This window comes from Malania oleifera, chromosome 6, assembly GCF_029873635.1.
Source record: "Malania oleifera isolate guangnan ecotype guangnan chromosome 6, ASM2987363v1, whole genome shotgun sequence".
In the NCBI taxonomy this organism is placed as follows: Eukaryota; Viridiplantae; Streptophyta; class Magnoliopsida; order Santalales; family Ximeniaceae; genus Malania; species Malania oleifera.
In genome coordinates this window covers 49,351,343-49,365,516 of record NC_080422.1, presented here as the reverse complement: position 1 = coordinate 49,365,516, position 14,174 = coordinate 49,351,343, and the positions used below count along the sequence as shown (strand labels likewise).

The window sequence follows — 14,174 nt, the reverse complement described above, 5'->3', positions numbered from 1 at the left end:
TCACATTAAGTCTACACTAGATTGATAGACACCTAAGTTTTAGAAGGCCACGCTAGCTAATATTTAGCTGTATTTCTTATTATTTTATGAAATTATTATTTTTTGTATATATAAAAAATCAAAAACATCAATTGTAAAAATTTAATAATAATGAATTAATAATAAAACATATAAATATGTCCACATATATATATATATTAAAAATATCAAAAAGTGTATATATTTATGTGCGAGGAAGCGTGTATTATGCGTTTTTTAAAGTCTCCCTGAAAGCATACAAAAATATCAAGTTTTAAAATTTTTTTACTACTAATAATAAAGATATACGGATATATGCGTGCATATTTGAATATATATATGACAGGTAGCAGCAGCGAGATAGATTTATTTAGTGCTAAACTCAGAAAATTGCAATAGGATATAGCTAGAGACAGCTATATCTCTCTCTCTCTCTCTCTCTCTCTCTCATATATATATATATATATATATATGTACTGCTGAGAAACGCAGCATATATATATATATACACTAATACTGAAGTTGTTGAGATCGAAGCCAGTAGTCCGGTTCCTTCTTCCTTGTATTTGAACTTGTGTGAGTGTGTGATATATATATATATATATATATATATATACACATGGGGATGGGATTACCGATGTGTAAGATACTTACTACCTGCTGCTTCTTGCTGCTGATGAAGTCCTGTGCAACCGCTGCTGATCAACATCATCCCCTACAGACGAATATAAAGGGTAGGAGGTCTGAGATCCAGAGCAGGAGGAGGAGTGTTTTGGCTAATGGGCTGGGTCTAACACCCCCAATGGGGTATGCTTCATTTCCTACCTACCTTCCTTATTTATTCATCTCTTCATTTCCCTTCTTCTCTTCTTTTTAAATATGCATACTTTCGTTGAATTCTCTGTTTGATACTCAAACTCAAGACCCATTTACGAATTTGGAGATCCCTGAGTTTATTGCTTCAATAATTACCCCTTCCTATAGAGGATGTCATTAATTGAATGCTAAGATCGAATTTCCTACTCTCTTTTTTTTTTTTGTTGTTGTTGAATTGCATCATACCCTTTGCTAAAGAAGTCGAAGATTTTTTCTTTCTGCCTTCTTTGTTGGTGGTAGCTCACAGAAAAACAAATTCAAAAAGAAGATGAATCATACAAGTCTTTTGTGATTTCATACTTGAGCCTATCAACACAGCTGCAAGTGAGTCTAGAAAAATGAATCAACAAGGAGAGTCATGGCCAACAATCGAAAGTCATGATGGACAATTAAAAAACGTCAGATTTAGGTAGAATGCATCTAATAAATTAATATTTAAATTCAATAAATTCTTTTTGTGAATATTTTAATGCATATTTTTTTAACAGAAAGTAATATAATTAACATTTATTTTGTTTTAAAAATCAAAACAAGGCTTAATGATTATAGTGGAACCACGAAATCCATTTATTATAATTCTTTTCTATATTTAGCACGGTGTGCGTGGCCTAGACGTATATATAAGACAGCATATAACTCACGGGCTTCATTATATATAATATAAAAATAACTTATCTTTTATTTTTCATACCTTTTCAGCCTTTGCATACGCATATTCTTTTAATTATATTTAATAATTAATTAATTAAATAACTAATACTGCTCATTTTGTGTGGCAATAACTAATCAGATGGAATAGTTGGAACCACTTCCAGTGTAATATTGACGAGACATTGATCAGACAAACAGGTAATCTTAATTTTAATAATTATCTTAATAAGCTTGAAAGTTTGGAATTTAAATTTCTATGAATTTAAGAAAGCATATGCAGTAATATAAAATTATATTGAATTTCGTATAAGTCCACACAAGTCTAAATTTAAGCCCTACAAATCTTATTTTTATACACTGCATTATACAATCAATGGATCCTTGTTATCATACAATAACAACAAAATTAATCCTTAAGTCCGGTCGGTTATATGAATCATTTTCTGTCAATTTATGCTATTATGAACCATTTCTTTTAATAGATTCAACGATATTAAATCCTTACAGTAATTAACTCACTTTTCCTCTCTGGTGTACTGTGTGACTCACGTTGCAAGTGTCCATACCATTTGAGTTGTCATTCCCTTATCTTATTTCTATAGAAGTTACATCTAACTTACCGTGAATATGTACATTCTTTAATTTATCTTGTAATGTTATACCATTCTTTAATTCAAATAACAGTGGTAGTGATGGAAGTGATGGTGATTTTACTTTTTTTATTTTTTTGGGGGGGAAGAGGGAGAGGTTGTTGGTAATAGTGGTATAGTAGTAGCAGATTTTTCCGTAGCTAAAGCTATACATACAGTAAGATAGTTTTTTCTTAGTTCAAATGAAGGATAGATTTTTATTTTTTCTTTTTTGGGCTAAAATCTTTGAAACCTATTAAGTCCTCCCTTCACAATCCAATCCATCAACTAAATTATTTTATTATACATTTAACTTTATTATCAAGTTAACAAAAATATTCCGTGGCCGTTTAATAGAGAAAATAGTTTTCATTTCCTATTTTAGTGTTTTAAAAAATTAAAAAAATTGATTAATTCTTTTATTTTCACAATATTTATTTGAACTAAATCAATAATAATAAATATTTGTTTGAGAAAATAGTTTTCATTTTATATTTTCTTTTTCTTTCCTCAATAAATTTAAAAATCTAATTATTAAAAGAAAATAGTCACAAAATTTCAATGAATGAGCCACACCCAAACAATTCACCCAAAGGAAGAAAACCTTACTCCTATACTTTGTTTTTTTCTCATCTGTCTATTGAACCCATGCTTGAGAATTAGTGAGTACATTTGTAATCCTGCATCGCTAGCCAAATTTATTTGTCCTCTTCTTCTCTTACCATTATCATTCTTCTTTTCGATTTCTAATTTTAGAAAGAAAAAGGTTTCTTGAAAATGAAATCCGTCAATGGGTTCTTAATAGAAGAGGACTTAAATTTATCGACAGAACACAAAATACCTTATTATTTATCTATATTTTTATTCTTTTTATAAATAATTCAATTTCCAACAAGAATAGTAAATTAATAGAACTACAATACAAAGTCTGTACCACTAATTGAGACCATGGCCATGGGATGTCCTGTCGGTTTGACTGCTTCTATAATTAACTCCAACTTTTATTATTATTTCTTCTTTTGATCAACAGCGGATGCAATGGTCTCAACAGGGCTCGCTGCTTTGGGATATCTTTACATAAATTTAGGTACCATATGTGTGCTGCTTATGTTCTATCACAAGTTCAAATTCAGTATGATATTCTATTATGTTTTTGTCCAAATATGCATGAATTTTAATCCGCAATCTAAACTTTAACAAAGATTGATAACAGTTTCAGACTCTCAGGTAAAAATTAATGAATACGTTATGTTTCAAATGTCTAATCGTTTTTACGTTCGATCTATCAGATGACTGTTGGGGAGAACTTAATAGAGATTCCGAGGTACTTGAATAATCTACTATATAGTATATAACTTAAGAAATGTGAATTAGAAAAAGGAGTTGGGGGCAGTGGACATCATATTTGAATTGAGTATATATATGTATATATATGATGTGCTGTGGCAGGGAAATTTAGTTGCTAAAGCTTCCACATTTCCCTCTGGAATAAAGGCTCTAGCGGATTATGTGCATAGCAAAGGGTTAAAGATTGGAATCTACTCTGATGCTGGGTATGTACCAAATGCCAATTTCATTTACATGTCCCATATTTCTAAGTATATATCTATCAAAAGTGTGAAAAAGTGTAAATAAGATTCTACTTGGAATTTTTTTAACCATAAAGTATATGTATGTTTGGTTAAATAACATTTGCTTAACTAGATGCCAGATAGATAAAAGCAATTCGTAGTTTCACTGCATGAATAAATTCTAAACCATCAAATACAAAGTAAGTGGAAATAGTAAGTGATCATGAAAGTAAATGAAAGTCACATGGTAAATTGTAGAAATAATGCAATTCATTATTCACACTTCTGTAGGCATCATATATTTAGTAAGGGAAGCGAGTCAATTTTACAATGATTGATGAATATTTAAAGACCTTTCTATGCTATTCTCAATAAGTCACTAAGAAACATGTTTTGAGAATTATTTAATTAATAGTATATAAGTGTGCGCGCGCGCGTGTGCTAATTTGCTTATTATTTGTTTGTAGAAATTTAACATGCAGTACTAAGATGCCTGGATCACTTGGCTATGAAGAGCAAGATGCCAAAACTTTTGCTTCTTGGGTATGATTTCATAAATTCATAACTAGTAGTTGCTTCTTGGGCATAATTTTATAAATTAATAGTTAGTCTCTTAGAAAGATTTAAAATTATTATGCTTGTTGACACACACACACACACACACACACACATAATAACAACAACAACAAATCAAGCCTTAAACCTCATTAGGTGGAGTCCATTATAGGAATCTTTTTTGCCAATTTATGCAATCATGGGCAATATCTTTCGACATATTCAATGCTATTAAATCCTTATTTACTATCTCATTTCAAGTTATGTTATGTCTACCCCTATCCCTTGTACTGCACTTCACAGTAACTAATTCACTCTTACTTACTGGCGCCCTATTTGGCATATGTTGTAGGTACCCAAACCACCTATGTTGTTTGTCCCTTATTTCATCTTCTATATAAACTATACGTAACTTATCGCAAATATATTCATCCTTAATTTATTTTTCAACTTTATATCACTCATCCATCTTAACATTCTCATCTTGAAAACTTTTACTTTTAGGATATGTTGTTTTTTAGTCCCCTAACATTTTTATCCATAGCATAACGGATTTTGTAGCCATCATATTTAACTTCCCTGTTAATTTTAAGGGTATTCTACAATCACATGGTACTTCTCCATTTTACCAAACCTGCTTTAATTCTATGCATTACATTTTTTTTTTTTTTCAATTTCCTTATAAGGAATGATGTACAATTTCATGCTTACATCAGAAATTCTCAATGAATAATCAAAATATTGCTCAAGATTTTTCTAAACTAGTAGGATTTCATTTAGCCAAGGCTTGGGTCCTCAACTATCAAAAATAAAATTTATAAACCTAACTACTCCCAAGTTCAGTAGAATAGTGAATAAGTCGGGTATCGATCCTTAGTGACCCAAGTGCAATTATTCACCACTTCTAATCTAATTTATTATAACTTTGTGTAAAAGAAAGTAAAAAGGAGAGATTTTTAAAAGGTTTGTAGACACCCCAATTTTAACCAGGCCTTTCCGAGGAGACCTCATGTCAAAACCTTCCCACACGGTTGTGGACCCCACACATTCTTGTAGGTCCCATGGTGTTTGTGGACCCCGCACATCCTTGTAGGTCCCTCACTGCTTGTGGACCCCGCACATCCTTGTAGGTCCCACACTGCTTGTGGACCCCACACATCTTTGTAAGTCTCACATTGCTTATGGGCCCCACATATCTCCATTGGGCCCCACATGTGTTGTGGGCCCCACATCTCTTGGTACGCTAGTTCGGATTCCTACATCCGATGCACGTTACCCCCTCTGGTACGCTAGCTCGAATTCCTACATCCGATGCATGTTTCCCCCTCTGGTATGCTAGCTCGGATTCATACATTCGGTGCACGTTACCCCATTTGGTACGCTAGCTCGGATTCTTACATCCAATGCACGTTACCTCCTTTGGCATGCTTCTGCCTGCTAGCCCGTGTTCCTATAACCTTTTAATGGTTCGTGGACCCCACATTGCTTGTGGGCCCCACATGGCTTGTGGGCCTCACATCTTCTGGTACGCTAGCTCGGATTCCTACATCCGATGCACATTACCCCCTCTAGTACGCTAGTCGAATTCCTACATCTGATGCACGTTACCCCCTCTGGTATGCTAGCTCGGATTCCTACATCCGATGCACGTTACCCCCTCTGGTACGCTAGCTCGGATTCCTACATCCAATATACGTTATCCCCTCTAGTACGCTAGCTTGGATTCCTACATCCGATGCACGTTACCCCCTCTGGACCGCTAGTTCGGATTCCTACATTCGATGCACGTTACCCCCTCTGGTACGCTAGCTCGGATTCCTACATCCGATGCACGTTACCTCCTCTGGTACGCTAGCTCGGATTCCTACATCCGATGCACGTTACACCCTCTGGTACGCTAGCTCGAATCCCTACGTCCGATGCACGTTACCTCTTTTGGCATGCTTGCACCTGCTAGCTCGAGTTCCTATAACCCTCAAATGGCTCGTGGACCCTACATAGCTTGTGGGCCCCACATATCTTCATTGGGCCCCACATGTTTTGTGGGCTCACCTCTCTTGGTACGCTAGCTCAGATTCCTACAACCGATACATGTTACCCCCTTTGGTACACTAGCTCAGATCCACATATCCGGTGCCTTGATAGCTCGGGTTCCTGTAACCCTCAAACGGCTTGTGGACCCCACATGGCGCGTGGGTCCCACACATCTCCAATGGGCTCTGCACAGCTTCTAGGACCCTGATATTATTATTATTATTATTATTATTATTATTATTATTATTATTATTATTTATTTTAATTTGTCAAATGCAAGCATACTTTGTTCCCCCATCATCACTCAACACATGTCATGTTTCCTCCCTTTATCATTCTTCCCATACCATATTCCCTTCATCATTCTTCATCCCATACTTTGTTTCTCCCATCATCACTCACCACATGTCATGTTTCCTCTCTTTATCATTCCTTCCATACTATATTTTCTTCATCATTCTTCATCTCATATTTTGTTCCCCCCATCATCTCTTACCACATGTCATGTTTCCTCCCTTTATCATTCTTCCCATACTATGTTCCCTTCATCATTCATCATCCCATACTTTGTTCCCCCCATCATCACTCACCACATGTCATGTTATCTCCTTTTATCATTCTTCTCATGCTAATTTCCCTTCATCATTCTTCCCCCCATACTTGGTTCCCCCCATCATTACTCCCTTATGTCTTCTTTCCCATGCTTACCCCAAGTTAAGTCTATAAATAGCCCTCTCATTCCAAGCACAAAAGGGGAGAGTTCTTGGTGGTGGTAAGGAGAAGATTTCAAATATTGAAGTTTTCTATTATAAGTTTGTGAAGCTAGTTTTTTTTGAGTGAAGATCAAGAGGTCGACTGATCCTGTTTCCTATTGGTGCTGAGTCACCCCATTTGAAGAAGGCACTCCGTAGTGCCTCGAGTCAGAACTCAAGAACAACCCTCGGGAAGGTGCTGTAGACTAACCCCTGCAAATTCACAGACAGGAGAAGAAGACCGGAGGAGAAAAAGACGATAGGTAAAACCAATGAACTTTCTCTTCCTATGTTACATCTCTGCCCCCTTTTCCCTAATCGGCCTTTGTTGGTTTATTTGATTTTATTTCACTTTTTTTTTACTTTAAATAGCTTCCTTTTAACCCATAAAAACAAAAATAAAAAAAAAATTTCATAAAAGACACAAAAATTCAAAAAAATTTTCAAAGAAAATTCAAAAATTTTTAAGGCTTTGAAACTTATTTACATTTGAAAATTTTTGAAGAAAATCCAAGAAAGTTTCCAACAAGTTTGGCAAAGGTTATATCTGTTTCCCTACATTCAAAATTTTCAAAAATATATTCTAAAGTCATATCTTTAAAACTATGACTTTCAGGATTGTTGTCTAAAATTCTGTTGTATTCGAAAGAACATTGGAAAACCCCGAAAAATCAATGGTCTCAACTAAGACCTTAAACTGGTTTTTCCCCAAACCAGTCAACGTTTGACCGACTCACCATTCCCGAACTGGTTCACCCCGGTTTTCTCCATTTTGCTTGTATATTATTGTTGTATCCATAAAATTCACAAAAATCACGAAATTTTAAAAAATTCCAAAAATATTTTCACATTTTGATTTCAACTGATTTCATTTGTGTTATTTTGAAAGTTCAGGAAAAATCACAAAAATCATTTTCACACTTAGAAAAAATCACAAAAATATCTTTTTAGGCACAAGAAAAAATCATTCCAATCCCGAGCAAATTTCAAAAACCTCCCGAAATAGTATTTTTGATACTTTAAAAAAAACCTATAGTTTTCAAAATCCCTGGGAGCGTATTTTGTATCCTATTTTTGATTTTCCTTCCCGATGATTGCGACCAATAGCATTGGCTCTTTGGGGTATTGGATTGCCTCGGTTATGAGGGAATACCTATATAGTATTTTCATTTTTTTGACTTTTAAAAGGGAGTAATCTTTAAAGACATATTACATTTATTTCAGGAAAACTCTTTATTAATCTGGTACTGTTCGTAAGAACGGGCGTGTAGGGGGTGCTAATACCTTCCCCTTGCGTAACCATACTCCCAAACCCGACTTTGGTGACACAGACCGATTCTATCCCTAATGGGGTAGCAATCAAGTGTTCTAACCACACTTTAAAAGGTTAGTGGCGACTCCACCACACATAGTTTTCCACGAAAATTCACATTTTCAAAATACACATTTATTTTTCCCAGTTCGCAAGCCGAACCCATTTTTAACCAGAGATTGGTTCTTTGGGCCGGGTCCGGGACATCGCGACAAGGTTTTTTTAACAATCTATTGAAAGTATGTAAATTCTAAATTATCCCTACTTCTACAAAGCGAATCTAAGATCATGAATCACACCTAGACTGTCGTTTGGCGCAAGTTATTTGTCCGATCAACTATCCGTTTTAGGATAACGACTAAGTGGACCATTTGAGGGCATAGAGTAGCGAAGGTGCACCAAACGTTCGGAGCACAGTTAGGAACCAGGGTATACTCTATCTCAACGATCACAAATCCAACCCGTACATGAACCATAGCCTAATCCATATAGATTACTAAATCCCTAACCAGTCTTTCCTATCCCCTAGGGTATCATCATTCACAAAGATGTAAACTTGCATTGAAATTAAATGAAAACAGATAAAGGAAAGCATTTAAATGAAAGAAGTAAATGAAATCTTTTAATTCTTTTAATTCTAATTTTCTAGTTTACGTCTATTTATGATATCTCTTATATATTCTTAGAATTTTACAAGTTAAAATACAATACAATTGAGAGCATAAAGTACAAATAAATGAAACTTTTACTATTCAACTCTTCTCTCAAGTCTTTAATTTCAATGATATAATCCTATTGAAAACAACTTAATCATAAAGTCATTATTCTATAATAGTTTGTTATTATCAAAATTAGGCTAATGAAAACTTGGAGCGCTAACATGCCCCTTCACTTTTGACATCTACAACACTATCTTTTTAGTATTTGGCTACAATAATTCCTACACCATTTTTTTTTTTTTTTAATGTTTTTATTGAAGGCAAATTAAATTAATTTTTCTTACAATTGCGGTGCCCATAATCTCCATGCTTTTACCCGTAAATGTCCATGTATTCCAAGTTACTAATCTAATCATAATCTCCTAAACTTCTTCACCTGCTCATGCCTAGAATGATGCGAGAACCCTCACATATTTGACACCGTACCCAAGTGCATTACTTCGAGGCAACAACTTAGGCCACCCTTGCACACTTTTTACTACATTTGGACAGTTTAAGTGCAACATATCACTTGTAAATGATTCCCTAACAAATAATAGATTAGGATTCATAATATAGTGATCTGACATGTTTTACGTTAGTTGTTAATTACCTAGCACAACCTTCCTCATTCACTTGGACTTGAGACCGATTGTTTGTTAAAAGATTTTAACATTGATTGCATTACAACCTAAGTTTTATACATGTGTGTGTGTATAACTTACACATATTTTCAGCACATTATGTATGCTTTATTTATTGACAAATACGACATTTTAAAATTTTGTTCTTAGAACTACTATAGATTTTATTATGTTACAATCAAAAGAAATTCAAGTTTTTTATTATCTTAAAATATCTCATGTTTCTTATTGCAAAGAACCTATATATATAATTTTTTCATTCAGGGGATTGATTATTTGAAGTATGATAATTGCAACAACAAGGACATAAGTCCGAAAAAGAGGTACTTTGTCATGTTAAGAACTTATACTTTTTAATTGTCTTTTTAATATAAATTTCTAATTATTATCATTTCTATGTAAAATAGGTATCCTAAAATGAGCAAAGCTTTATTAAATTCTGGAAGGCCTATATTTTTTTCTCTCTGCGAATGGTGAGTTAAAATATTCTGTTGCGTTTAATTGTTTTTGTGGATACTTATTGCTCTTTTCAAAAAAAAAAATCAAAAAATAAAAACACTTTCTCTCCAAATATATTCATCATGATTTGACTATTCACAATAAAAATTCATGTGTTTTTTTTTTTTAAAGCAAATAGTGAACTGCATTCATATAGCACTTCAAACTACAAATTTTAAATTAAAAAACCCAAACAAATTTAGTACCAATCTATGTAAAATTTTTATTGATTTATATATTTTCAAATTTATAATTATAATTCATCTCTATAAAAATACTAAATAATGAATTGGATCATCTCTAAAAAATATTTCCTCACTTTTATTAAAGAAATGATATATTAAATTTGCAGGGGACAAGAAAACCCTGCCACTTGGGCCCCAAGCATTGGGAATAGTTGGAGAACAACAGGAGACATTGAAGACAAGTGGGAAAGGTAGGTAACACAATAATAAGAATTTTATTTTGTCATTTCATTTATGCTAGCATAATAATATAAAAAACATGAGGAGTGTAAATAATTTTGTGAATAAATTTTTTTTATAAATATAGGACAAAATATTTTTAACATAATTAAGTTCAACTAAATTAAAAAATATTAATGAAATTTTAATAAACTATAAACTTGGCTATCAAAACATAAATATTTAGAATAGAATCATAAAAATAGATGTATTTTCGAGTGATGAAAGTCAAATTTGTATAAATATTTAACTACTAAAACATAGAGAAGTTTTGTATTAAAATGGTCTCATTATACCACGTTGTAGTATGTACATTTAAATAATATTTCAATCTATATAAACCAAAATTATGACTTAACTAGAGTTGGGGGGAAATAAATTAATGGAATATCCTTCAGCCCCATGCAATTAGGACCTTAGCATGGCTTGCATATGTGTAGTACAAAGTGCTCTTGAAAGAAAATGTAAAGTTTATAAATACAATTAAAAATCATCTTGCTCGTATAGAATTTTTTTTGTAATTAAAAATTTTCAAATGCAACATGTGTGTATCTTATAAAAGTTAAATACCTACAAAATCTCTATAACAAATACAAAGATGAAAATTTTTTTTTTCTTTTAAATGGATATTCTTTTGAAAAATAATACTTTAATACGTTTCCATATGCGTTTTTAACATTCTCTATGTTATTGACAATTCTCTTATATGACATGTATACTCATCTGTACTTGTTTGATAAAAAAATTAAGGACAATTTGAAGTAATGATGTGATTAAGTTAGGGAGATGGTGAATGGGTTGTGAATGGACTCATTATGTTCACCCCTGTCAGAGGTTTGAGAATAAAGGTAATAAAAATCATGCAATTTGTAGAAAATCATAGGAGGTAGAAGGATAAGAAGGTGCAATGATTTAGATTAAAAGAGTGGTAAAAGGAGATAAGATGGGATATATTAAAGACGAAAGGAAGTAAAGAGATAAAGAGATAAAGGGTATAAAGGTACGCAATGGGTGGGGACCTGTTTTAGTTTTGGGCTATTGCATTATATGTGTTGATTTGATTGAGAAATGTCTATTGCAATAACTATTACACATATTTACACCATTCTCTAGTCAAACCTACATTAATTTTATAGTTAGAAGCATATTTTCAAAATCTTAAACCCTAATAATAAATGATATTTCAAAACATTAAAAAACTAATCATAAAGTATGACTATTTTTAAAAAATGAAGTTCCAATTATTATAGTTGACAAAAACTTTATTGTAGTTGAGATACGTACCTAATGCTTATCTACCTTGTTGTCAAATGATTAAGCAACCTATTAAATGACTATGTGACTTTTTATCACCTTATAACTATGTGAACTTTGTCGCCTGGATGGCCACTTGTGATTTTTAGATGGTTGAGAGATGAGTGACTTGCCTCACCTAGTCGTCCTTCCATTTCATTCCTTAGGTGACTTGGCAATAATTCATTCGCCTTACCTGGAGCTAGGCGACCTCCTAGATGACGGGGTGATAATTGAATTGCATGGGCTAGGTGATCTCTTGTAGTAATTCTTAAGGCGACATTGCTGTAAGTGACTAAATTTACTTGCCATGTTTGCACCCAAGAAAATGTCAAACCTAGATAATTGTTACCATATCTCAAGGGTTGCACAAAAGATAGCACAAACAATGCCCTCCAAGGTTGCTCCATATAGTTGCTTGTAATGCTTATATATTGGCAATTGTGAATCATGACCTGAGTTTTGTCCCATCACAAATTTTACGTCTTTTGTTCATGAAATATTTTATTTCGCTATATTCTTAGGCCAAAAGGTTACCATGTAGTATGACTTGGACATTGGTTCATATATATATATATATATATATATATATATATATATATATATTTCAACGAAGAATGTGTTACCTTCATTGTCTTCCTAGATCGAATAGTTTCCTGGTCGATCAAATTATATGTAGGCAATACCCCTAAGTATATTGGACTCAGAGTAGGCTTTGATTTACCATGAGTGGAGGATAGAAGAGGCTTACTCGATACTAGATTTAGGCTAGGCCAAGGTATGGTCTTTACCTAACAAAAAATTTTCATTGCCAATCTCCAAATTCGTCTTGAGATTATTTTTGTTCTCAAGATCACTCTGGCCTACGTCATCAACAAGCTTTAAATTCTCAGCCAAAGAGGGGTTCTTATATTTTTTATATTTGGATGATTCTTAATCATACTTATCCTTAATATGGTTAGACACAAAGGCAATTCTATGCTTCTTGTTGGTGATGGGATTGACCTTTTCATCATCTAGGATATCATCTCAGTTTGTAGATCATCCATGATCATCTTCTTTGTGGTTGTTACCTCATGAGAGGTGTGACTGGCCACTTGAAAACATTGCTACCACCAATTGTTGTCGAATCATAGCCAAGCTAGCATTGATGAGTTCGATTGGCTTCGAAGACATAGTAGATTTACTTTGCATCTTTAATAACTGATGACATAAAGTTTTTGGCCTAGGCATGTCAAAAAGATGTTTGATAAAAAAATCAAGTACCTTTAAAGTGATGATATGGTTGAGATGGAGAGATGGTGAATAGGTTATAAATGAGCTCATTTTGCCAACCCCCATCAAAGATGTTAAGGTAAGGATAATGAGAATCATAAAATTCATAAAAATCATGAAAAAGAGAAGGATAGGGAAGTGAAAGGATTTATATTAGAAGAGGGAGAAAAATGAAATAGGAAGGGATATATCAAAGATAATAATTAAAAAATAAAAAAAAAGACAAAGAGATAAAGGGATAAAGGGGATAAAAGGCATTGCAACTTGTTTTATAATTGGGCTATTGCATTATATGTATTGAATTGATTGGGACATGTCTCTTACAATAACCATTACAAGTATCTACACACTTCTCAAGCCACACTTAAATTAATTCTATGGTTACAAACATAAATTCAAAATATTAAACCCTAATAATAAAGGATGTTTCTAAACATAAAAAATATAATCATATATTTAGACTAATTTTAGACATTAAAGGTCAAATTATTAGAATGAAAGAAATTTTATTATAGTTGACATGCGTACCCAATGCTTATTCACATTATCACCTAATGATTAGGCAACCTCTTGAATGACTAAGCAACTTTCTATCACCTTATGATTGGGTGACCTCTGTCACCTAGGTGGCTACTTGTAATTTTCTTGGATGGTTGATAAATGAGTGACTCACCTCACCTAGACATCCTTCCCTTTTTGTCCCTTAAGTGACTAGGCAATAATTCGTCCACGTCACTTGGTTACTAGGCAACCTCGTGAATGACAAGGCAATAATTAAGTGTCGAGTTGGATTCAGGTCTGTCAGAATTGGTGTATTCCCAAGAGGGGGGGGGGGGTGAATTAAAATTTTTAAACTTTTCTCCTAGGTAAAACTGGATGTTAGCAAGATATTATAACCTAGGGT

General features: G+C 33.2%; 1 protein-coding gene across 1 annotated transcript in view; it reads left to right on the top strand.

Moving 5' to 3' along the window:
- The first annotated feature begins 381 nt into the window (after window positions 1–381).
- The window catches only part of LOC131157929 (alpha-galactosidase-like), a 36,513-nt gene continuing 22,720 nt past the window's right edge, over window positions 382–14,174 (top strand). Inside the window, exons 1-9 of the mRNA XM_058112397.1 lie at window positions 382–825; window positions 1,685–1,743; window positions 3,205–3,261; window positions 3,464–3,498; window positions 3,624–3,727; window positions 4,213–4,288; window positions 10,005–10,063; window positions 10,148–10,213; window positions 10,591–10,674. Coding sequence (XP_057968380.1) covers window positions 638–825; window positions 1,685–1,743; window positions 3,205–3,261; window positions 3,464–3,498; window positions 3,624–3,727; window positions 4,213–4,288; window positions 10,005–10,063; window positions 10,148–10,213; window positions 10,591–10,674 — 728 coding nt within the window. The 5' untranslated portion in view covers window positions 382–637. The remainder of the gene's footprint in view (window positions 826–1,684; window positions 1,744–3,204; window positions 3,262–3,463; window positions 3,499–3,623; window positions 3,728–4,212; window positions 4,289–10,004; window positions 10,064–10,147; window positions 10,214–10,590; window positions 10,675–14,174) is intronic.